General features: G+C 45.0%; 2 protein-coding genes, 1 long non-coding RNA gene and 1 pseudogene across 6 annotated transcripts in view; 1 reads left to right on the forward strand and 3 right to left on the reverse strand.

Annotated features, from left to right (window-relative positions):
* Nucleotides 1-2,655, reverse strand: part of RTN3 (reticulon 3) — a 40,218-nt gene extending 37,563 nt beyond the window's left edge. The window contains exon 1 of one of the 3 annotated variants that reach the window (XM_036326863.1): nt 2,290-2,611. In XM_036326863.1, coding sequence (XP_036182756.1) covers nt 2,290-2,431 — 142 coding nt within the window. In that variant the 5' untranslated portion in view covers nt 2,432-2,611. Of the gene's footprint in view, nt 1-2,289 lie in introns of all 3 variants that reach the window. The other 2 variants (XM_036326862.1, XM_036326861.1) reach the window with 2 other exon arrangements.
* Nucleotides 2,656-8,567: 5,912 nt separating this feature from the next.
* Nucleotides 8,568-12,792, reverse strand: LOC118665393. Its single transcript, XR_004970634.1, has 2 exons — nt 12,476-12,792; nt 8,568-10,347 (listed from the first exon to the last, which is right to left on the reverse strand). It is a non-coding gene; the product is annotated as an uncharacterized LOC118665393 (long non-coding RNA).
* Nucleotides 9,440-25,350, forward strand: part of ATL3 (atlastin GTPase 3) — a 36,386-nt gene continuing 20,475 nt past the window's right edge. Inside the window, exons 1-5 of one of the 2 annotated variants that reach the window (XM_036326866.1) lie at nt 9,440-9,649; nt 18,983-19,197; nt 19,337-19,480; nt 22,312-22,416; nt 22,898-22,948. In XM_036326866.1, the coding sequence (XP_036182759.1) occupies nt 9,604-9,649; nt 18,983-19,197; nt 19,337-19,480; nt 22,312-22,416; nt 22,898-22,948 (561 nt within the window). In that variant the 5' untranslated portion in view covers nt 9,440-9,603. Of the gene's footprint in view, nt 9,650-10,346; nt 10,533-18,982; nt 19,198-19,336; nt 19,481-22,311; nt 22,417-22,897; nt 22,949-25,350 lie in introns of those variants that run through there. The other variant, XM_036326867.1, reaches the window with a different exon arrangement.
* LOC118665391 lies at nt 23,039-23,488 on the reverse strand (annotated as a pseudogene).

Raw genomic sequence — 25,350 nt, forward strand, 5'->3', positions numbered from 1 at the left:
AGAAACGAATATTTCTAAAATCGTTACTCAACAGGTCGGAAAGACAAAACTGTTTCCTAAAGGACACCAAGTGACCGTTTACTCTTCTTTTTTTGAAAGTCTCTAAGACCAAGAGGAGCTTGGTGAAATAACGTGAAGGCTGACATCAACACACGTAGATTTTTAAACCATCAAGGAAGGTTTTTCTTAGTATTCGTTTTAAATGAGTCACATTTTGGAATAACAAAGTCCATCTTATTTTCACGGTGCCGGAGCCTGAGACATTGCCTCTGAGAGATGGAGAAAGCATTCTGCAACAGGGAAAGCGTCTGCAGTGAAATGATAACTAGGCATGACAGTATCTCACAGGGGCCACCAAACCTGTGTCAATGAGTTCCGGACAGTATCAATACACATTTCCAAGGGATAGGAATTCAAGATAGGGAATCTATCTAGTTTATCTTTCAGGTGAGTAGAACATTTTAAATCAAGAAAAATCAAAAGATATGCACAAAAGGGCCAGCGATGGAGACCAGTAAGCAATGACAAGCAATTCGCTTTGTCTAATGGAGTGGCTAAGTCATAGGGAAGCTGCTGTTCACCTGGACCTTTGCCCAGAACACAAAAATTGGGAGCAGAAATGCTTGGTGGTGTAAAGGGAACAAGGGCTCTAAATTTGCTGCCTCATTCCTTCCACTGGACAGCCGATCTTGACATTGCAGAAGCTTCCTCTGCTACTGTTTCTACTGAAATGGTCACCACCACACTGGGGAAATCCAACAGGGCACCACAACTCTTACGTGGGAAATCCACGACTCAAGAAACACGTAGAGGATATACTTAAAGCCAAGATCAGAAATGTTAAGTTCTTTATAACCATCAACCCAAGATTCTGGCAAAGAAGACAAGAAAGCATTTTTAAATCTCCCCCAAATCCTTTAACTAACTAAATAGAGAGCAACATCATCTGTGTGTGTGTGTGTGTGGGTGTGTGTGTGTGTATATGTATATATACACATATATATACTGAGTGACCAGATTATTATGACTGGCCAGATTATTATGACCACCCCATAGGTACAATGAAGTGAATTAGTTATGCAAATAATAATAATAAAACCTTGAGAGTATTTGCTTAGGAAGTTCTCAATATTCAGTATTTTTGGAAGTGTCAATGAAGTACTGATGGGGTGGTCATAATAATCTGGCCGGTTATAATAATCTGGCCACCCAGTGTGTGTGTGTGTATACATTTTTTCCCCCTCCGAAGACTGAGCTCCTTTGCCACCTGCTCGGGTGCGTTTTTTCCTCCTGCAGAAGACGCCTGCACTGCAGATCTCCGCCCTGGGGGAGCTTGCCAGCCAGCTCCCACCGACGGGCGGGCAGACGCGCATACAATGGAAACTAAAAGCGGCTGCAGCATCCCTCCCCGCTTTTCACGGCCAGGGAAGAGGGGGGTCCCACCAGCTTTGTCTGACCGCCTCCCCCTCCCCCTTTTCTGCGGTAAACACCCCCTTTTGTTACACCGCCATCAACAGCAGCCCAACAGAAAAAGCATGAAATCAAAATCCGAGGCGGGCCGGCCCGGCTCCGAGGATCACCTTCTAGAACACAGGCGGCTGCCGGCGCGGCCCCTCCCCCACCCGCGCCCGGAGGAGCGGGCGGCGCTGCAGATGCAGCCCCGGATCCATCTTGGACCATCGGCAGCTCCCCCCCCAACCTTCCCCGCGCTGCTCGCACTCATCACGCCTCCCTCCGCCTCGGAGCCTCCGACAATCCGGGCATTTAGTGAGTCCGGCGACGGCAAAGCAAAGGCAGGTAAAAACGGGGTAGAACGCGGCTCCGACGTGTCCACGACACTTCCTCGTCCTCCCCACACGGGTAACCAAAAAAAAAATTTTTTTTTCGTTTGGATGACCACCAGGAATGTCTGATGGTGTCAACACCTGCTGCAAACCTGCCCTGCAGCCCTTCCGCCGCCGTCCCCGGAAAGCCGCCCCTGATCCCCGCTCCGAGGACCAGCCCGCCCGACCCTCACTCCTCCTGAGCCGCCCGGTCCGGGGGCTGCTCCCCGAGCTGGGGGCCCCCGCCGGGCCGCGGCCCACGCCCACTCCCGGGGACGGCTCCCCGCGGCAGCCTGTTTCCTCACGCCCCGTTATTTCCTCACCGCCCGCGCGACCGGCGCTCCCTTCCCCCTCCGCCCGGTTCCCGACGCCGGCCCCGGGCTGCAGCCGCCGGGAGGGAGGGCGCTCTGCCTGCCCCGAGGCCCCCCGACACCCGCTCCCGAGGGCGGGTCCCCCGGCGCCTCACCCGCACAGGAGGAGCCGCAGCTCTTCGTCCCCAGGGCGGGGCAGGCTCCCGGGCTCCCGGCCCCGCCGGGCGCGGAGGGCTCGGCCCCGGAGGACGTCGAGGAGACTGACGGGGACTGAGTGGCCGCCGACAGGTCCGCCATGGCTGCGAGGGCGAGAGCGGGGTGAAGAGAGATGTGGGGCGGGAGAGAGGGCGGGGAAAGAAAATGATAGGACGGGGGGCTCTGCGAAGTCCTTTCGCTCCGGCTGCTGCGAGGACGGGCTCCGACAGACTGACGGACTCGGCCGGGCACAGCGAGAGGGCGGGAGCGCGAGTGCGCAGGCGCACAGAGGGCCCTCGGGCGGGCGGCGGCCGCGTCGAGGTGCCCAGCGACGCAGGACGCAGGCGCAAGAATTGTCCCTTCGCGTTCTTCACGCCACGCCCCTGGGGGGGCGGGGAAGGAGAGCAACCGCAAAGGGGCGTGGCCAAGCGCCAAGCCCCGCCCGCCACCGAGACTGCAGTGGGAGGGGGGCCTGCGAATTAGCTTCCTTCGTGACTCCGCGAGTGTTTTAGGGTCGGCGGATTCCGGGCTCTAAGGATAGACGTCTCTTTTTGCTCTCAGCAGGTGGACTCTCTTTCCCGTCATTTCCAGAGCCCTCGTCTTTTGTCCGATGCGTTTCCACCTGTGACTCCAATGAAACCTGCAAACCCCAGGGTGGAGTAGGCCCACTCTGCGAGGTGCTTTATGAATTTTTCTGGATGTGTCTCACGATATGTTTTCACCATGAGGCAGAGAGGGCACGGTCCGCCATTTGGTAGGTGGAGAAAGATGCTGCACAGAATGGAAAAACGATTACTCATTCCAGTCACATTGCAATGCAGCTGCAGAACCTGCTTCAAATTCTTACCTCATTACTGTTCCCCAAAAGGGCTCTAGACCGCCTTGGGTCTTCAGATCGTCTCTTCCTGCGAATAGTCTATCAGGTAAAGAAGGCAAATTTTGACGGATAAAAACCTGAGCTTCTGAGAAAAGAAGAGCCAGGAGATAGCACCCTGGCTGTGGTTAGAGGGGATGGTAAGATGAGGTACTAGAAATTGAGAATATGGTACAAAATACACGACTGAATTTGATTCATAGGGGTCATTAGCAGAAAATGTACTTGAAACCAAATATCTAGCTCATATTAGATTTTGTTCATTTTTTGGAATTCACTTCAGTTGGTCTGCAAAATTCAAAGCCTTCTCCCTACATTTGGTCAAAATATTTGAAATGTGCATAATTCCTTTACAAAGGGGAACAGAGACTGGAAATAATAAAAATCAAGGCTGTAGGCTTTGTTATTGCTAAAGCAGCAATTGATGACCCGAAGGGCAATTGCAGGATCAGCAGATCCTGTAAAGATGCTGCCTCATGAAGGTCGAGGTACTCAGCCAGGTGGCCTGAAAGGAAAAGCAGTCTGGCCAGTGGAAATATGCTAGAACAGTGGACTACATCTGCCCTTGGCAGTTTTTAAGGTCAGACAAAGCCCAGACAGGAGAAAAACTCCCGGCTGTTGCAACACTGAATAAAGGCACAGAAGCATATTTCCCAAAATAACTTTGTGGCAAACATCTTACTCTGGCACCTACAGCATCAGTTGATAATGCAGGACTCTGCCCTTTAGATGGCAAGAGGAAATACCAGCCAATGGATGACCAAGCCCATCCTGATAAATGGATAAAGTTTAAAAATTTATGATAGTAGGTGCTCCATAAGGAAACGAAGCAATTGCTAGAATCTGGAGACCCTGGCCGGAAAGGAAACCCATTTCCATGATATCTTTCTAGAAGCAGAGAAAAGAAGCTAAAAATCAAGACACTGGTGTGGTCTCGGTGGTCTCTTCAGACCCTTCAGATATTTTAATGTAAGACGCCTTTGTGCCAGGTCCAATTGTTGGAGCTCTTTCCTTCCTGATCTCTCCTACTTTACCAGCAAACTTCCCAGTAAGCGAGACTGACTTGGGATGTCATTTGTACACATGATTTGTCCCACAAATGTTTACTGATCACCTGCTGTGTGTGTGGCACTATCCTGGGAAACCTGGAGGGATTTAAAAAAATGTTTATTCTGTCTTCCATGAGCTTACAAGCTAGTTGGGGCTTAGGACATACTCACATAAAGTTAAAAAATACAAATTAAATAGCAACCCCAAACAATCCCACACAACACAATACTATCATGCTATAATTAGATGGCAAATGAATTGCATGAATTTAAGAGGAGAGGGAATCACTATGGACTTATAGTGATTTGGGGAGTTTTTATGAAGAAGCCCAAAGTCAGACAGGGCTTTGGAGTGGTAAAGAGGTCATTGAAGGCAGGAGAAGAATGGTGTGAGGCAAATACACAGTAAGACCTCCTTCTGGGCAGAACAATCACAGAACCCCCCTCCCAGCCCAGCCCATGATGCACTGCAGTGCTGGCTTGTCTAGCAGAAGAAACTGAGATTGGATCCCCTCTCAGCTCTCCCCTTCACAGGCTGCCTTGGCCTCCTGAAGTGGCTGGAGGCTCAGAAGTGTATCTGTATAGAAGGTGTTTTGAGTGTAGTTAACCCAAGTTGGCTAGAGCCAATGGCTTGTACTGGGAAAAGCGGGAGATAAAATGGGGAAGATACATTGGGGTCAGAGTGTAGAGAAGCTGTAATATAGAACTAAAGAATGGAGGCTTTGTCTTTTTCAAAAAAATATATTTATTATTGATTTCAGAGAGGAAGGGAGAGGGAGAGAGAAAGAGAGAAACATCAATGATGAGAGAGAATCATTGATTGGCTGCCTCCTGCACACCCCCTATTGGGGATCGAGCCCACAACCCTGGGCATGTGCCCTTGACTGGAATCAAACCTGGGACCCTTCGGTCCGCAGGCTGAAGCTCTATCCACTGAGCCAAACCAGCCAGGGCAAGGAGGCTTTGTCTTAAGACCAATGGGGATTCAGTGAAAGTTTTCAGGCAGGGAAGGGCCCCCATGGGATTTTTAAAGTGCTCACTGTAGCTTAGTCATTCCTCAGAACTTCTGTTGAGCAATTTTTTTTATTTTATTTTATTGATTTTTTACAGAGAGGAAGGGAGAGAGATAGAGAGTCAGAAACATCGATGAGAGAGAAACATCGACCAGCTGCCTCCTGCACATCCCCCACCGGGGATGTGCCCGCAACCCAGGTACATGCCCTTGACCGGAATCGAACCTGGGACCTTTCAGTCTGCAGGCCGACGCTCTATCCACTGAGCCAAACCGGTTTCGGCTTCTGTTGAGCAATTTTTAATGCTGAGGCACTGAGCTGGGCCTCTTCTTCCTCGGCCCTGTCCTTACAGGACTGGTTTTTACACAGCTAATTTACCATCTCAGCTTCTAGGCCATCTCATTACCCCATTTTTTTTTCTTTAGAAAAAAAGTATTTTAATTAAACATTTAAAAAATATATTCACAGGTCATATATATGTTCATGTACACGTGCATGCCCACACATCTTTTTCAAAAGTATATACAATACACTATAAAGTTTCTTCTATACTAACCCCTCTCCACCCACCAGTCTCTCTACCTACATACATGTAGGTAACTGTTAGGAGCTTTTCGTGGCAAGTGCAAAGGTGAAGAAAGCAAAGCTGTATCTTCACCCACCCTTTTTTTTTTTTTAAATATATTTTATTGATTTTTTACAGAAAGGAAGGGAGAGAGATAGAGAGTTAGAAACATCGAGAGAGAGAAACATCGATCAGCTGCCTCCCGCACATCCCCCACTGGGGACGTGCCCGCAACCCAGGCACATGCCCCTGACCGGAATCGAACCCGGGACCCTTCAGTCCACAGGCCGACGCTCTATCCACTGAGCCAAACCGGTTTTGGCCACCCACCCTTTTTAATACAAACGTTAGCATGCTATGCACTGTTAGGCATCTTGCTTCTTTTCCGTAAGAGTAAATTCTAGTGCTCTCCGTCTTTCTGAATGTTAGACGGCTGTGCTGTTGGCTGAAACAACAAGGAAGCAGCTGGCAGGTCTTGAGCTCTTACTGTGTTACCATGCGAAGGGCAGGCATTCAGGTTTCTAATACCCTGTGAGTTGGGGGTTGACTGTTTTCTTTTTATAAAGTAGGACACCAAGTCGCTACCTCATTTTATACATGAACAAAGGAAGGCACGAACAGTCCAGTGACACCAAAGGATGCAAGTAGTCCCGTCTGTCCCGCCGCGTGCCCATACTGTTGCTTAAACACGGATTTTGCAAGTAGGTGGAAGGACAGAAGGCTGAACGGTGTCCTGGCGCAGTCACAGCGAGGGACTCTTTCCTTGGCCATTTACCCCACAAGACGGTGCGTCTCCGGAAGACAGGACTGCTTCTCGCGGCGCCTGCAGCATCACTGCCTAGTGCGGCGCCTGGCCCATAACAAGCGCCTTGGCACCTGAGTCACAGTGGCTAGAACCGCCGAAAACAACTTTGCTATTTTTGTGCTTCATAAAAATACTTGAGGAACCTTAAGTATTTACGGCTTTGTTTTGCTGTTCCAGAATGGTGATTACCACTTTCCGAGCGCTAACTAGGCATCAGCCACAATTGCCAAACACATCTCAGTTAACTTACAATACTGTGAGTTGAGTAGTCAGATCATTTGACAATGATGAAACGAGTTCAAAGAAGTTAAGTAACTCACTCAAGTTTGCACAGCTAGTGAGCCTCCGAGTCAGAATTCAAAGCCAGGCCAAAGCCGATGGCCTTAACCATTCAAACACGTCTACCTGTCACCTACTTAGGGAAAACCAACCACAAGAGAGCTCAGCCTCTGGCCAGACCACATGACTCGATTCAGAATGAGATGGCTGAAGGCAGGCTGTAATCAGTGACACCAATATTTAGCATTTTGAATGTCCACTGTTTTGATGACCCTGAATAGTTGGGAAGGAAACAGCAACAATAACAACAAAACATGTTTCTCATTAATCATGTACCTGTAATTTGTACTGTGTTGTTCCAAAAGCCCAAAGCTTCTACAAGGTATGAGGAAGGCTGATGTTGCTAACGATGACCTTGATAATGTCATATTGAGACAGATGTTACATCAGTATTTGCTGGTAACTTCCTGAAGAATGGATTTCAGTGGATCTCTATTGGTAGCCCTTGTAATAGAATAGGGTATTTTGTTCAAATGCAAAACTAGATACTTTGTATTAAAAGTAACAAGAAAGTGAGTGAGTGGTGTTAGGTGCAACATATACCTTCTTTATTCACCCATTCAATAACTATTTGAGTTTTGCCCAGCTGGTGTGGCTCAGTGGTTGAACATCAACCTATGAACTAGGAGGTCATGGTTCGATTCCCGGTCACGGAATGTGCCCAGGTTGTGGGTTTGATCCCCAGTGTGGGATGTGCAGGAGGCAGCCAATCAATGATTCTCTCTCATCATTGATGTTTCTATCTCTCTCTCCCTCTCCCTTCCTCTCTGAAATTAAATCAATCTATCTATCTATCTATCTATCTATCTATCTATCTATCATCTATCTATCATCTACCTATCTTTGAGTTTTTACTAACTACCTGTCACTGTGAACAAAAGAGACAAAAAATTGTCTGTTTAGAACATACATTCTAATGGGAAAAGATAAACAACAAGAAAAGGAAAACTAGTTAGATGGCGCACCATCAGGTAAGAAGCCTTATGGGAAGAAGTCTTACGGAGATGGACGGGGAAAGGGAATAGAAAATGCAGTTTTAAATTCTTACACTGTGTAATGCAATTGTGACATCATTGGCTTTTCACCCCGCTCTCTCTCTGAGCCTGCCAGATAATGCCCTGGATTTGGAAGGTCCTGCCTTCTGCTCCGTGTGAAACCTCAGTAAACACTTTCCCCGATGTTCATGTCTAGTTCCTTCTGGCCCCAGTTGGTCTAGATCTAATCTAGACCCTGAAATCTAAAATCTGGAGGAAGATATTCAAATGATCTTGAGAGTTTGGGGAGACTCAAAAGGGGCAGGGGAAAATAAATCAAAAGAGGACCTTTTTAGGTAAGATTAGGCAGAATTATCTTTACCTCTTCACCTCTGATCTACTCACTAGTTAACAGCTTGAGGGCTTGGCAGGACCTAGAAGTAGCTGGATAGGTTATCCTAGTTCAGAGGCAGAAGAAAAAAAAAAGTGAATACTTTTTTTTTTAAGTGAATGAGGCCATGGTGATGCCAAGAGGTGGTGTGGTGTATGATGGATGCTTTGGCCTCCCATAAGCTTCACCAGTTACTTAACCCCAAGAGAACTGCCCCACCTGAATAAATCCAAAATAACAACACTATTTATTCAATTGTGGCAACGGACATTTCCGCAATCCTATGTGAAGTGTGAATAAAAGCACGTTCGGAGAAGCTTGTTTTGCGTTGATTTACCAGTTTAAGGATGTGCTTGCAAAGCAGCTTCAGAAAAGCGCCTGTAAACCTGAGGTTAACAAAAGATGGCCGTGGCTGAGGCTGGACAAGGCCGGTGGAAGGGTTTCACCGCTCACATTAGCTCTTAGAGTGGGGATGCTGCACCGTCGGGCTCGGCCCGGGACGGGAAAATGGGGGAAGCTGGTAACGAAGTCACAGCCTCCTCCCCTTGTGAAGTCAAAATCGTTGAAAAACCGGTGCCGCTCACGTCACCCTGGGTTAAGGCCGTCTTCCGGTCCTTAGGGCAGAGTGCCGCCCACCTGTGGCCCCGAGCAGAGTTAAACACCGAAACCGTCTCCAACGCCGGGCCGACGGGGGCTCGACGCCGGTTAGCCCAAGGGCTGGGTCCCGGGCCGGGTCTCCAGGCGGGACTCGCAGGCGGGCTCCCGCCCCGGCCGGCCCTCACCTCCCCGCAAGGCCTGCTGGGAGTTGTAGTTCAGTTGTCGAAAAGCCCAGAGAAGTCCATCCCCCTTCTTCTGCTTCCTTCCCGCCCGGGATGAGTGCGCAGAACCAGGAGCCCTGGCGGGGACCCAGAGAGCATAGGACTACAATTCCCAACGGACCGCTGGCCCCAGTGCGCAGACCCAGGTAGACGGCGGCGCGCTCCGCGCTCCCGCGCAGGCGCGCACAGGTCGGGGCGGTGGCGGGATTCGGCCGCATGCGCTTTTCCGCTCCAGCTCATCCAGGGCTCGCCGCGCCCGCAGCCGCCCGTCAGGCCTCGCCCACCCGCCCTGTGCTCGCTCCCTCGCAGTTCCGCGCTCCCCTCCGTCTCTCCAGTTTCTCCCAGAGCCCAGGCCCCGCCTGTTTCCCGCCTCCAAGGCCAAGTTTGTTCCCGCCCAAGCCCTTCCCTCTCTGAGCCCTGCTGCTTCTGCTAAGGGCGGAGGCTCCATGTTGTCTCCTCATCGAGCGGTAGCGGCTGCCTCGGGAGGAGCAGGTGAGGCGCCTAATCATCCCCCCCTGCCCCCGGGCCCACTGTGTGGCCACCCCCGCCGCCCTTCCTGCTAGAACTCGGAGGGGACCGCCCGACCGCGCCGCCGTTCTTCCTTGTCCCGGGGCTGGGACCGTATGTTCCTGAATGCGGAGCCGGGGGCTGCTCGCTGGGCCCGGTCGGTCGGGCGCGGGCGGCGTCTTACTCGGCCCCCGGCTGGGAGCGAGCGGCCGCCGTCGGGGGTCGTGCCCTGCGCCGGGGGAGGGCGCTAGTGCTCCCCTGGGCTGTTGCTGCGGGTCTGGCGCGCCCCGCACCCCTGGGGCGGGTCCGGAGGCTTCAGCCCGGCTCTGGGCAGAGCCCGGCGCGCGGGGGCTTCGGCCCCTTTCCCGCCCGAGCGCTTCGCACGCTCGGGGGCCGGGAGCCGGGAGCCGGGCGCCGGGTGGCTCCGGCCTGGCCGACGCCGAGGGAGCGGGAAGGCGGATGCTTTCCCCGTCCCGCCGGTAGGAAGGCCGTGGAGGACGCGACGCTTCGGAGCTGGGCGCTCCCTTTCCATCCTGACGACCTTGAGGCCCCACCACAAGCATTGAGAAAGCTGGTCTTGAGCCCACGCTGCATGGCCACGAGGAGATAACAGATGCGGCCCGAGTTTTCTGTTGGGACGTTCTTTTAGTTCGTGTGGTACTGCTCGTTGTTCCTTTGCTTTCCTGAAGACAAAAAAAAAAAAAAGAAAAAAGAAAAAAAGTAAAAGTTTTAAATGAAAACCAAGTAGAAGTGACCGTAAATCACGGGTCCGCCTTCGCCTGTCAGTTACCTGGCTTTATTGTTTAACGCGGGTGCTGTTGAAATTGCCACAAGTTTCACTTGCGAAATCGAGAGGCAAGAGGAGACGGTAACATTGGGGAGACGGTAACATTGGGGAGACGGTAACATTGGGGAGACGGTAACATTGGGGAGACGGTAACATTGGAGGATCGTTTGGTCAGTAAATGGACCCGCGCCCTCCAGGCTGAAGACGGAGTTGGTGGGATGCTTTGTGAAAGGGCGGGAAGAGCTAACGGGCCGGGAACGCGACCTCACATTTTGACTTGCGTTTGGAGAAGCAGAACCCACATAGTTTTAATCTGCGGCAAGGACTGAACATGGCAAAGTCCCGAAGTTCTAAAATTAGTCCTTTTTTTTCAGCCCCCATAGACAGTAGCTTGTAGTCTAGAAATCCCTGCTGTTTCTGCTTAACCACCTGCAAATGAAACACTTGGATGAAAAGTTCTCTACACTAGCACAGCACATTGTCTTATTAGCTAGGGTTTATCTCATTGTAGTACACGTGCAATTCAGAAAAGCAATAATAAATAGAGGATAAATGTGCAGAGGTGTACTAGCATCATTTTCTTAGTTGTCACTAAACAGGCTTTTAAAAAATCGGTACAGCACTTTCTCATTTTTATGATTTCTAAATCATAGAATAAAGAATATAGTCATGCTAATTATTTAAAATAAAATAGAGAATTGTAAGAAGCAAGAAATATAAAGTTTTATTCTACTTCTCCTGTTCCCCAGTGGTCATTATTAATAATTTGGTCACATACTGTTATTTGTTTTTTGGGGTCACATATTTTACGGTTCCTGTGAAGTACCTTAGGGAACCCTAGGTTGTATGAACTTGTTTGAGAACGGGTTTAGAATTTACCTTTAATGACTAGGCGTGCCTGTTAAAGTTTTACGGCCTTATTTTTCATTTTGAGAAATTGTTCAAATAACACAACTACGTTTTAAAGTTAGTCTCAATTCTAAAACATTTCCCCAAGTTATCTTTGACATTTTAGAAACATATTCTCTAAGCTCTATCAAGGGGGGAAGTGAGGGGGAAGCTTTTATTTAAAAGAAAAATCTTTTAGTTGCCATAGTGTTGCAGTTCTCAGCACTGCTGCGCATTAGAATAACCTGGCTTTTTTTTTTTTTAAAACCTGTGGATGCTTGGGACCCACCCACAGATTCCGATTTAATTCATTGAATGGTCAGGCAACAGTTAAAAAAATCCAAATCTAATTTTCATACTAATTTATAATCAAATTTCCCTATAGGTGGTTGCTTATGTTTGAATTGGTTTGTTACTATATAGGAAGTATAATTTGTAATTCAGTATTTGTGTTAGAAGTTGATGCTCTTCATTGCAAATTTCTAAAGAAATGTTTTTTATTGGCATTTTGATGGTTAGAACAGGTTAAATCTATTTCACAGCTAAAGAATGTTACAAATCAGGAAACAGGCTTCACTGGTATAGTAGGCAAATAAGCAAGTGATTAACTCTTCTTATGCCTTGAAATGATAAGGAATCTCAGGCAAATAAATACTGCCAAATAAGAAAGCCTTACTAAACTGGAACACATAATTAAAACCTTCAGGTAATGAGAATGATTTTAGTGGTGGTCTCATTTTTAGGGAAAAGTCAAATGAGATGAATATTAACTCATTCTCTATTAAAAAGATGCCTAGCATCACTTTTAGATTCAGTTGGGTCTCTGCATTTCTGAATCTTCAATACTGTTTAGTCATAATTGATCTTCATAAATCATGAAGCACTCCAAAATTCTTAATTGGCAAATGGTTTTGTTCAGCATTCTGTGCTAAAATAAAATATAAAGATTTTTTACAACAGATGAACTGAGAAAAAGCTTCTTCCAAAATCCTTTAATTAATCAAGATGTAAAATTTCCCCTGATATTGTTTAGTTGGGTTTAAGTAGTACTTTCACTGAAACAGCCTTAGAAATTTATGGGTATCTACCATCATACTCCTACCTTGAGACAAAGTAGAGCACATAAAAGTACTTACTCATCATCACCGCAAAGGAACCACACCCAGCAGTTCTGGAGTTGGCTGAGGGCTTGTACTTTCTCTTGTGATGATGTTTTCTCTGGCCTGGTCTGTGAATTGGGAGCTTTAAAAACTGCCCGCACGGACAAGGCATGAAAACGGCATGCTGTTTCTGAGTGTGTTGCTTTTTGACTAGCGAATGGATCTCAAAAGGAGAGTGGAAAACTCGGGTCATAACTTTACCCTGAGTCATGCACTCTACTCAGTGAAATGTTTCTAACTCAGTTGATTTGCTTTTTGGAACTCATTGGACAGTAAGGACGGGCACTGCGGCTGGCTCCGCCCAGCTGATTTTGTAGAGAAAACCGAGACACAGAGAAGAAAGTGGTTTCTTCAGGCTGTTCCATTCCGTGCACAACTGGGCCCCACACTGGTCTTTCCTGATTGTTGAGCAGGCCTTACTCCTATACGTGTTGCCCCACTAGAATAACAACCTTTGCCAAATCATGGAAGGAAGGCGTGACAGGATTTGGTGGTGTATTGCACCCAGGAAGATAGGGAAGATGTGGAGTCTGAACCAAGGAGATTTGAGAAGTGGATTAACTGAGGATTCATTTTGAAGGCACTAAATGTAGATTTCTAAAATGTTAGTGTTGGAAGGGTTGCTAGAGCTTAAATCTTGACTCATTTTTCTGTTGAGACAGACGAGACATGCCCAGAATCACACAGGTTGTTTGCGGTAGAACCGGAACAGGATCTGTGTCCTGGCTCTTGTGCCATATATTTCTACATAGTACTCCTTAGAGGTGATAGTGGAATATCCAGGTGAATCTGCCCCTTAGGCAGTTGTACATTTGGACCCGAATGCAGGTTAGAAGTTCACGAGGTGGTATCACCAACATAGAGGGTGTAGGAAATGATTCACAGCTCACTGAGGGAGTGAGTGAGAACTTCCAAAAGGATTGAAGCAGAGCCTTGGTGTATGTCATAGGAGGCTGGGAAGAAGGGAAAGAAGGGAAAGATGATACAGAGGTTCGAAGGGAACTAGGAATGTACCCTGTCACTGAGTGCGTAGATTTGAAGAAGCTTTAGAAGCCGGAGCTGCTGTGTTTTGTCACAGAGAGAGGCTTGAATGAGAATCAAGAAAGGCTGTCAAATTTGGCAGGAGAGGTCTTCAGTAAACTGGAGAGGTTGAGAGGAAAATCAGATACGAGGTGCCAAGGGGAATGGTTCCATATGCAGATGACGACATACCTTCAAGGCGTTTGACAATGAAAGAAAGACTGGGCCCTGACCGGTTTGGCTCAGTGGATAGAGCGTTGGACTGCGGACTGAGGGGTCCCTGGTTCGGTTCCCGTCAAGGGCATGTACCTTGGTTGTGGGCACATCCTTTGTGGGGAGTGTGCAGGAGGCAGCTGAATCGATGTTTCTAACTCTCTCTCCCTTCCTCTCTGTAAAATATCAATAAAATATATTAAAAAAAAAGAAAAGAAAGAAAGACTGGGATGGGGAAGGGAAGAAGCTGATCTTTATTGAGGTTTACTATTGGGTTTAGTGTTCACAGCACTAGGAGACTATTACCCTGCCTGTGTTAGGTGCTGAGGCTGAGTGCCTCCCAGTTGCTCTGCTCCTCAGGGGTTCCCAGCCTGGGTTGTGAATCAGAAGTACAGTATAATCATTGTGATGAGTAGAATAGCTATGTACAAGGTTTTAGTGGAAATAGGAGAGTGGGTCTACTTTATCAAGTCCCTGAAATGTGTCAAACACTGGGCTTTGAGGTGGGTATTAGATTTATAAATAAACGGAGCTTTAAGTGGTTAGAAATTTATCCATAGTCACATTGTGACTAAGGGTGGAGTTTATTCCACAAACATTTATTGGCTGTCCATTATGTGTGGACACTGTTCCAGGATATTGGGGAATATAGCACTGATCGAGAGACAAAAATTCTGCCCTAACCGGTTTGGTTCAGTGGATAGAGTGTCGGCCTGCGGACTGGGGGGTTCCAGGTTTGATTCCGGTCAAGGGCATGTACTTTGGTTGCAGGCACATCACCAGTGGGAGGTGTGCAGGAGGCGGCTGATTGATGTTTCTCTCTCATCGATGTTTCTTACTCTCTATCCCTCTCCCTTCCTCTCTGTAAAAAATAAATAAAATATATTAAAAAAAAAAAGAGACAAAAATTCTTACCCTCATGGAGCTTACATTCTCGGTGGGAGAAAGTAAGGATTTAAGCCTTGCCCTGTATCCCATATACTTAGGTGATGTGTCCTCTGAGGGTAGGCTGGGGAGATCAGGACAACGGGAGGGTGAAGGTGAGTGTTGAAGGATGAACAGGTGTGTTTGTGGGGAGTGAAGCGGGGAGAAGCATTTTAGGCGGTGAGAACAAATGGTTGAGTAGGTTGAACACTGGAGGTTTAGGGTAGGATAGTACCTGAATCCTAACGCTCTCCCAGTAGCAAGACCAACAAGAATACATTTGCCTGGGAGAATGAGGAGAATAAGTTAGAGGAACTAAGGCAGTGGAGGGGTGGGGTTTTAGTTTCAAGTTGTCCACAAAATGTTTGTGGTAGCCTTTATGTAGTTGCTGTCATGGTATGTTCATGTACTGTAATGAAGGAGTTCAGCCCTCCGGGACTGAGGCAACATCATCAAAGAAACACCTGGGGCCCCTCTTCCGGGGATGGTGACTTCAGGCATTTCCCATGGTCCATGTTGGACATGCCGTCAGAGGCTGTCCTGCAATACAGCCTCTAACAAAACTAGGCTGCCCCAAGCCCCTGGCAATAGAATTGCTTACCTTTATGCCAAGAAGGTTGGGAAAGCACCAGAATCTCCCTGTGGTGCGTGCCCAGGCCGACTTAGAGGATTTCATGCTGTGAGGCCTCCAGTTCTCATGAGGTTGTCTACAATGAAAAGACTTGTCAGGAGGGCCCGTGGTGGGGCCACGTGTGCTAAATGTGTCCAGGACAGGACCAAGCGTGCCTTCCTCACTGAGGAGCAGAAGATCGTTGTGCAAGTATTGAAGGCGCAAGCAGAGTCAGAAAACTAAATAAGTTAAAAAATGAAGCTTTTTTTGAGTAATAAAAGCAATTAAAAGGCAAAAAAAAAGAAACAGTTGTGAATGGTGACTTGGATGATCAACCTTATAGGCAAGAAATGTTGGAAGATGGCTTAGCCTAAGGGAATGGGCCCTAAAATTTGGATTAAGGGTTCTAAGGCATTGGGGAGTCTGAGCTATGAGGATAAGTCAGGACATTCACATGACGTCTGGAAAGAGATGAGTAGAAGTAAAGTTTTTACTTGGCAGATGAGTAATACAGTCCCATTGTCCTAGAACAGTGATGGCGAACCTTTTGAGCTCGGCGTGTCAGCATTTTGAAAAACCCTAACTTTGGGTCTATATGCCGTGTCACATATAGAAATTTTTTGATATTTGCAACCATAGTAAAACAAAGATTTATATTTTTGATATTTATTTTATATATTTAAATGCCATTTAACAAAGAAAAATCAACCAAAAAAATGAGTTCGCGTGTCACAGGTTCGCCATCACTGTCCTAAAAAGTCAAGGAGAAAGATGGTGGAGAGTGAGCAGCTCTATTTGCTTACGTTGAATTTTGGTTACAATTCAAGCCAGAAGAACAAGATCTGTTTAAAACCCGGTGTGCCCACTGCACTGTTTGAAGAGAAGTCAGGATCGTCCCACTAAACAGCCTGCTTCTCTTCCTTTTCACTGCGCTCTAGGCAGAGAGGAAGCTGTGCGTGAAGGCTTTGTCACCTTAAAAACAAAACAAAACAAAACAAAACAGAAACACTTCTCAGTGGTCTCCGCCTTCTCTTGAAATGCAGCTCATTGCGCCCAACTGCATACATTTTTGTTGTTGGATTTTTCTGTCCTGTCTGCGGCCCGTGTATCCTTATCTTCCATGCCCCTTGCCCTAACAGCACCACCTGCATCCTTCGGGTTGCAGCTTTCACCTGTATTGCAGCACATATTCATTCTTTCTTACGATTGTTTATTGTGTGCCTGCTGTATACCAGGACATTCACATTGCTCAGTAAACTTTAATAGTGAAATAGATGAAATTGAAAGTATCATGAACTTAATTGTGAAGTCCTGGGTGACTGCTGTATTGGTTTCTAGGTTTGGGTATATGTGATTGAACCTCCAGATAAGTGATTTAAGCAAGGTACACTTTAAAAAATATATATGTATATATTTATTGACTTCAGAGAGGAAGGGAAAGGGAGAGAGAGATAGAAACATCAATGATGAGAGAGAATCATCGATCGGCTGCCTCCTGCACACCCCACACTGGGGATCGAGCCTGCAACCTGGGCCTGTGCCCCTGACCGGAATCGAACCGTCAGTCCACAGGCTGACGCTCTATCCACAGAGCCAAACCAGCTAGGGCAAGCAAGGTACACTTTAACTTTTCTTCCACATAAAAGTGAGCCAGCATGGCAGTTCTATTACATGAAGTCCTAGGCCCTACCTCTCGTTGCTCCAATATTCCTAGGGTGTTGCCCTCATGTGCCTGGTCCAGGATGACTCACTCTCACTTCTCCATCTAGCCAGCAGGAAGGGGGAAAATGAGTGACCTGGAAGTTGCTATATCATTTCCAGTCAGAATTTAGTCACACGAAGACACCCTAGCTGCAGGGTTGGTTTGGAAATGTGTTTCTTTTGGGCAGTTAAGATGCCCAGCTAAAAATCTATTACCTAGCAGGAGGGAAAACATTGGGTGAGAAACCAGCTATCTCAGAGACTTTGGTACTGCTTTGAGCGGTTTATCCATAAGGTCTGAATAAATTGTTCTCATGGACTCTTTTATATGAAACACTGAAGGTTTTTAAGTCCTGGATTCACCTGCTGTTGTGGCAATAAAAAGAACCCTAAGAGATTATTCACAGAAATGTTTCCTTTCTTATCACCAATAATGGTAAAGTATTGGTATACATTTATTACAACAATAGCATGACACGTATTTGTTTTCTAGTAGTTTGTAAAAAACTAAAAAGTGCCCTAGCCGGTTTGGCTCAGTGGATGGAGCGTTGGCCTGAGGACTGAAGGGTCCTAGGTTCGATTCCGGCCAAGGGCACATGCTGGGTTGTGGGCTCGATCCCCAGTAGGGGGCATGCAGGAGGCAGCTGATCAATGATCCTCTCTCCCTCTCCCTTCCTCTCTGAAGTCAATAAAGAAATATATTTAAAAAAATTAAAAAGTGCCAAGAACCCTTTTGTTGTTATGTGATAAAGTATAAAAAGTGAGCAGCAGTTCCGTAGCTTAAAGGGTAGATAGACTCTGGCAGTCAAGCGTTGACTTTAGCTGCTATGATCATGCAGCCTTTTGTCCTTCCCAGAGCAAAGTAATTTGGGGACCACTCTTATGAGTTTTGACCATATCTTCCTACCTGTGTATGCTTTACTTTATGTTTGTCCTTCAGTTTACTTTAAATGGATTCATTCTTTAAACTTAGCCTCCTTCTAAGCCATGATCCATTAAAACGTGGTTTTGTTTCCTAATATACATTAAAATGCATAATTATTAAAATAAAATATCCTTTTAACTGCCTAAAACATCTCTTAATATCAGTGGGATAGACTCTCACTTAGGGAAATAGTGCTTTGCTTCAGTCCTGAGCCCCACTGCTACTTTTTTTTTAAATATATATTTTATTGATATTTTACAGAGAGCAAGGGAGAGGGATAGAGAGTTAGAAACATCGATGGGAGAGAAACATCGATCAGCTGCCTCCTACACACCCACTACTGGGGATGTGCCTGCAACCAAGGTACATGTCCTTGACTAGAATCAAACCTGGGACCCTTCAGTCCGCAGGCCGATGCTCTATCCACTGAGCCAAACCAGTTAGGGCCCCACTGCTACTTTTTTGTAAACTTTCCCCATATCCATAGCTATTAGGTAGCTTTGAATTTCCAAGAATTATCTTTTTGCTTTCAACTCTGGTAGGGAAACTACTGGTGCTCAACCAAATATACCAGGGCTGGTATATTTGTCTTTTTCTTATGGATTTCTATATTGATTCTGGATATGAGTTCTTTGGATATAGGTATTGTGATATTTTTCTCCTATCCCGTGGTTTGCATTTTTACTCTTTTTTTTTTTTTAAATATATTTTATTGATTTTTTACAGAGAGGAAGGGAGAGAGATAGTCAGAAACATCGATGAGAGAGAATCATCGATCAGCTGCCTCCTGCACACCTCCTACTGGGGATATGCCCGCAACCCAGGTACATGCCCTTGACCGGAATCGAACCTGGGACCTCTCAGTCCGCAGGCCGACGCTCTATCCACTGAGCCAAACCGGTTTCGGCTGCATTTTTACTCTTAATGGTATCTTTTAATGAACAAAAATTCTTGATTTTAATGAAGTCTAATTTGTCATTTTTTCTTTTTATGATTAGTGTTTTTGTACCTTAAATTCTTGCTTTTTCCCTGTTCAGAAATACATATTTAAGAATATGTTGAAACTAATGTTTTTCTCTGTAACAAATAGGTGATGCCATGGAGAGTGGAAAGCCTGGTCCAGTGCAAGTTGTTTTGGTTCAGAAAGACCAGCATTCCTTTGAGTTAGAAGAGAAAGCCTTGGCCAGCATCCTCTTGCAGGACCACATTCGAGACCTTGATGTGGTGGTGGTGTCAGTGGCTGGAGCCTTCCGAAAGGGCAAGTCTTTCCTTCTGGACTTCTTGCTCCGGTATTTGTATTTCCAGGTACGGTAGAATTACTTCATTTCAAATCAGAAAAGGAGAATTTATGTTCGAAAGAGCAAAATAAGTTCATGTGTTACTCTTGATGTTTAAAAGTACTCAAAATTTTGGGTTTAATGGAAATGCCTTATTTCTCCTGTAGAAAGAAGGTGGCCGTTCAAATTGGTTAGGCGATGCCGAAGAGCCGTTAACAGGATTTTCATGGAGAGGGGGCTCTGACCCAGACACCAATGGGATTCAGATCTGGAATGAAGTTTTCACCGTGGAAAAGCCAGATGGGAAGAAGGTAAGGAAGACAAAGGCTTACATAATAAAACAACAAAATAAGAACTTTAATGCATATTTTGATACTAGTAATCCAGTTAAAAATAATTTTTTATTAGAATGATATGTTTATGGTTTAAACATAACCCATGAATATAGTTTAAAAGGTCAAATAATAATATAAGGCTTCTAACAAAAAATAGTAAGCTACAGCCCTAGCCGGTTTGGCTGAGTGGATAGAGCTTGGGCCTGCAGACCGGAGGGTCCCGGGTTTGATTCCGGCCAAGGGCACATACCTCAGTTGCAGGCTCCTCCCCGACCCGGGCCCTGGTCAACGCGCGTGTAGGAGGCAACCAGTTGATGTGTTTCTCTCACATTGATATTTCTCTCTGTCTTTCTCTTTGTCTTCCACTCTCTGTAAAAATCAAAGGAAAAATATCCTCAGGTGAGGATTAAAAATAATAGTAAGCTACAGTTGTAGAAGCTATCCCCAAATTTATTTGTAAGGGTCAGGAGGGGCAAGTCATGTGTGTCTTAAAGTGGAAGAGGGGCTTTGGAAGTACCACTGTTTTTTTTAAACAACCTTTAACCCATCCCTTCCTAAAGCACGTCTTCACAGCTGCTCATTTCTCTCATTTTTGGGTCTTTTTGGGATTTAAGGTTCCAAATCCCCTCTTCAGGTTGTTTAGTGTAGCCTTTTCCTAAATGCTAAGTCATTCATTATTTTGGGGGCTGAAAAGCTGATGCACAACTCTTATTGCTGTTTTTATATTTTCTATTCCTTTTCCTATGCATTTTCTTTTTTTTTATATATATATATATTTTATTGATTTTTTACAGAGAGGAAGGGAGAGAGATAGAGAGTTAGAAACATCGATGAGAGAGAAACACCGATCAGCTGCCTCCTGCACACCTCCCACTGGGGATGTGCCCGCAATCAAGGTACATGCCCCTGACCGGAATCGAACCTGGGACCTTACAGTCCACAGGCCGATGCTCTATCCACTGAGCCAAACTGGTCAGGGCCTATGCATTTTCTTATTATTTTATTTCTCTATTTGAGTGAAAGTTTCAGGAGAAAGATATATTGGAAAACCCCCCCCTTTTTTTAAATGTATAGATACACATACAAAAAAAATGTGTAGCACAATGAGCTTATCACATTTTGAAAAGAAAGATAATCTAGGAGAATGAAGAGTTATAACATTGAAATATAACAGTAACTTTTTTATAGAAGGAACTTTAGATATTATTTTGTCCAACCTTTTAATTCTTTTAACAGCTTTATTGAATTATAATTGACATTTCATTCCTCCCTTCCTAGCTTTTGTGCTATTGTCACATATTTTACTTTAATATTGTTTTTATTTTTATTTTAATGGTTAGTTATCTTTTAAAGGTATTTAAATAATAAAAAGTCATATAGTTACCCATGTAGTTAGCATTAATTGTGCTCTTCATTTTCTGTGTGTCCATGTTTCCATTTTCTTGTCCACTTTTTTTCTTCTGTTTGAAGGACTTCCTTTAACGTTTCTTATAGTGCTTTGCAGGTGCTGAAATCTTTTAACTTTCATGTTTCTGAAAAGTCTTTGTTTTAAAAAATATATATGCTGGATATAGAAGTCCAGGCTGATAGGTTTTTCTTTCCGTGCTTTGAAGATGTCACTCCCCTGACTTTTTGCCATTGTTTCTGACGAGAAATCCTGCTGTTACCCTCAGGTGCCTAACGTCTTTTTTGTCTGCCTGCTTTTAAGGTTTTTCTCTATTGTTTCTTTCAGCAATTGGATTATAATGTGTCAGTGCAGTTCTCTTCATGTTTCTTGTATTTGGACCATGTTGAGCTTCTTGAATCTGCAGGTTTATAATTTTTATCAAAATCGGACATTTTCTGCACTCATTTTTTCAAATACAATTTTGCCTCATATCCTTTGGGGACTTACATTACATATATGTCAGGCGGCTTGAAGTTGTCTCATGGCTTGTTTTTATTTTAATTCTTATTTTTCTGTTTCCTTTTTTTTTTTGTTAATCCTCACCTGAAGATATTTTTCCATTTATTTATTTATTTATTTATTTATTTATTTATTTTAGAGAGAGAGTGGAAGGGAGGGGGAGAGACACACAGAGAGAAACATTGATGTGAGAGAGATACATAGATTGGTTGCCTCCCGACTAGGGCTGGGGACTGAGCCTGCAACCAAGGTATGTGTCCTTGATTGGAATTGAATCTGGAACCCTTCAGCCTGAGGGCCAGTGCTCTGTCCACCGATCAGAGCTGGCTAGGGCTCTGTTTCCTTTTTGATGGTTTCTTTTGGTAGGCCTTTAAATTCACCAATCCTAATAATCTGTTAACCCCATTCAGTGTATTGTCATTTCAGACATAATTTTCATCTCTAGAAGTTCTTTAGGTCTTTTTAAAAAATCTCTTCTCATTTTTTCTTTTATTGATTTTAGAGTGGAGTGGGGAGAGAGAGAGAGAGAGAGAGAGAGAGAGAGAGAGAGAGAGAGAGAGAGAGAAAGAGAGAAAGAAGGAAACATTGATGTGAGAGAGAGACAAGGATTGGTTGCCTCACATATGCACCCCAACTGGGATCAAGCCGGCAACCTGGCATGTGCTCTGACCGGGAATGGACCCTGTGACCTGGTGCACGGGTGTCGCTCCAGCCAGCTGAGCCGAATGCCCAGGTTGCAGGTTCTCTGCTCAAAACAAGGCACCTAAATAATTACTTTTCTGATAAAACCTATAAACAGCCGCTTAAGACTCATTTAAATGTTACCTGTATTTCTCAAGTTCTCCTGAACATTTCCCCCTTCTCACTTGAACATATTTTGTTTGTATTTTCCTTTTTTTAGGTTGCAGTTGTTTTGATGGATACCCAGGGGGCATTTGACAGCCAGTCCACTGTGAAAGACTGTGCTACCATCTTTGCTCTAAGCACCATGACTAGTTCTGTTCAGGTAAAAAAAACCACTCGACTAGGAAAACACATTTGTAGAGGAAATAAGATGAAGGGGTTACATCTAGTTTTAGTTATTGTTTTGTTATCAGAATTTCTACGGTGATACATACATGTTCTTTATAGACCACAGATATCAGTTAACCTCTTAGAGGCTTAAGAAGGAACCTAAACTATTTTTCTACTTTGGTCATAAATTTATATAAAAGTCTCTAATAAGAGTCTGAAAGTGGAAATTGAAATGACATCATATAGGAAATGTAGATTTGTTAATAACGTAAGAAGACTATATTTTAAACTGTAAAGGAAGAATTATGTTATTTCAATCATATAAGAGATAGTTTTTCAAAGGACAGGTGATATTGTTTGAACAGACTTCATATTTTTATATGCAGACTTTTAAATGTACAAAGCAGTGCTTTAGGCTTATTTAAGTTTGTTTGAAATTAGCTAAAGTATCAATTTGGATGTTTATTTTCTAGATTTATAACTTGTCTCAGAACATTCAGGAAGATGATCTTCAACAGCTACAGGTATATATTCCTCATTTAAATATCATATATATCTTTTAAAAGTTTTTTTTTCATTTTAAGTTTTTAATGAAAGTTGTATATAAAATTACTTTATTCCTGCATCTTCTCAATTGTTTCTTCCTTGTATTTTCCTTTTCCTTTCCTACTTGGCGAGATTTGGCTTTACGTTCAAGGATCTTTTTGCGGTCTTTGTCCAGGTTTACTCTAGTGATAACCCCTTGCTGGGGTGAATGCCCACGTGAACACTTGTCCCATTAGTTTTCTCCTGTTGCACTCGTTCAATGTAGATGACGTATTTCTTCCTGTAAACCTGGACTACTTTGCCAATTTGCTGCCCTTTGTAATGTCCTCGAACAACCTGAACCTCGTCATCCTTTCGGATGGGCATGGACCGAACATTGTACTTCTGTCTCAGCTCTTTGGAAAGAGGAGACGACATGATCTTCCTTCGAATGTGGGAAGGTGCATTGAAATGCCTTTTACGTTCTTGCTCCGGTCAGAAGTCACAAAGGGGTTGAACTTCATTTTGACCGCTGGCTCTCCTACGATGGCCGCAAGAGGGAAGAGACCCACACGCTCCTTTTAAAAGTTTTAAGACAGAAAAATTTTACTTGAGTAGGTCTAGCAAAAGATTGAAATATGGAGGAAGGTTTTTGTTCATAATAATCCCACACTCCATATGTCTATCACTGAAGTGGTCAGGGAAGGCCTTAATGAGTTGAGCAGGGAACTAAAGAAAGTGGCCAGTAAGTTCTGTAGACGTATCTGGGGGAAAGTGGCATAGGAGAGGGAACAGCAAGAAGAAAGATTGTGAGGTGGAGTGTGCTTGGCAGGATCAAGAAATAGCAATATAATATTTCTTTAAAAACAAATAATTCCTAAACTTTGGCCTTTAATGTTACTACTAGGAATTACTCATGCTTTATAATCAGTGGTTCTACACCAGTGCCATGACTCAGTGGTTGAAAGCTGTTGCTCTGTAAAACATTTCCATCAGAACTTGTATTTGAGCCCTAACCCGTTTGGCTCAGTGGATAGAGTGTCGGCCTGCGGACTAAAGGGTTCTAGGTTCGATTCCGGTCAAGGGCATGCACCTTGGTTGCGGGCACATCCCCAGTAGGGGGTGTGCAGGAGGCAGCTGATCGATGTTTCTAACTCTCTATCTCTCTCCCACCCTCTCTGTAAAAAAATCAATAAAATATATTTAAAAAAACTGCAACAAAAAAACTTGTATTTGAGCCCAGCTGGCATGGCTCAGTGGTGGAGCGTTTGAACCAGGAGGTCATGGTTCAATTCCTGGCCAGGGCACATGGCTGGGTTGTGGGCTGGATCCCCAGTGTGAGGCTTGCAGGAGGCGGCCAATCGTGATCCTCTCTCATTATTGATGTTTCTGTCTCTCTGTCCCTATCCCTTCCTCTCTGAAATCAAAAATATATTAAAACAAACAAACAAACTTGCATTTGACACCTTTTCACCTGAAACTATTTTCTTTCTAAGCTCCTTCCTCTCATACATTTCTTTGAATGCCCACCTTGTGTGAGGCAGTGGGCATTCAAAGATACAATTGTACAATAATGTTATAGATACAATAGTGCTCGAGGCAGACATGATTCAAAATCTTTATGGATTTTGTGATTCAATCAGTGAGAGAGATACATAAATAAGTAGGTATGGGTGATATAACAGCACCATAAGCTGGGTGGCTGAAAACAATAGAAATAGGAAAGGGGAAGGAAATGAAGCCAAGAGAGAAAGGGAGAGAGCTAGAGGGAGAGGTGGGGACAGGTGGAGGTGGAGGAGAGGGAGACCAGTAGGGCACAGAAGAAGCGGAAAATGTGGTGATAATTCAGGCGAGGTTTAACATAATAGAAGGTATTTTAGTGAAAGAAAACAGAAAATGGAGGGAAAGAAATTATAAAAGGAATAATATAAGATGATCTAGAATTGAAGGACATGGGTTTTTGTCTTTTTTGCTAGGAGTTTTTTTCAAAGGTCCGGTGGTCCTTGACCCTCTGTAGTTAACAGTGAGCTGCTAAAAGTCTGACTGAGAGCTTGGGCAAGAGGCAGCCTTGTATACTGTTCTGGATCGCAGAGCAGTGACTGGGAAGGTGGTGTAGCTGTTTGCTTGCAGCTGCTCTATGTCTGTATTTGCAGACTATTGTTGGGCTGTCAAACTCCTCAGAGAATTCTTTAAACTGCCTAGGTTGGGAGGGTCGGAGCTTGCTAAGGCTCTAACAGAGTGTGAGGGCTAAAGAGTTTCTTTCTCTGTTCAGTATGTTTGTAGACTTTGATTTAAGTGACTGTCTACATATATAAAAGGCCAATATGCTAAGTGTCCCTCCGACTGTCTGATCGGTCACTATGACACGCAACGCAGGAGCTGCCGTGACGTGCACTGGCCA

This window comes from Myotis myotis, unplaced genomic scaffold, assembly GCF_014108235.1.
Source record: "Myotis myotis isolate mMyoMyo1 unplaced genomic scaffold, mMyoMyo1.p scaffold_m19_p_10, whole genome shotgun sequence".
In the NCBI taxonomy this organism is placed as follows: Eukaryota; Metazoa; Chordata; class Mammalia; order Chiroptera; family Vespertilionidae; genus Myotis; species Myotis myotis.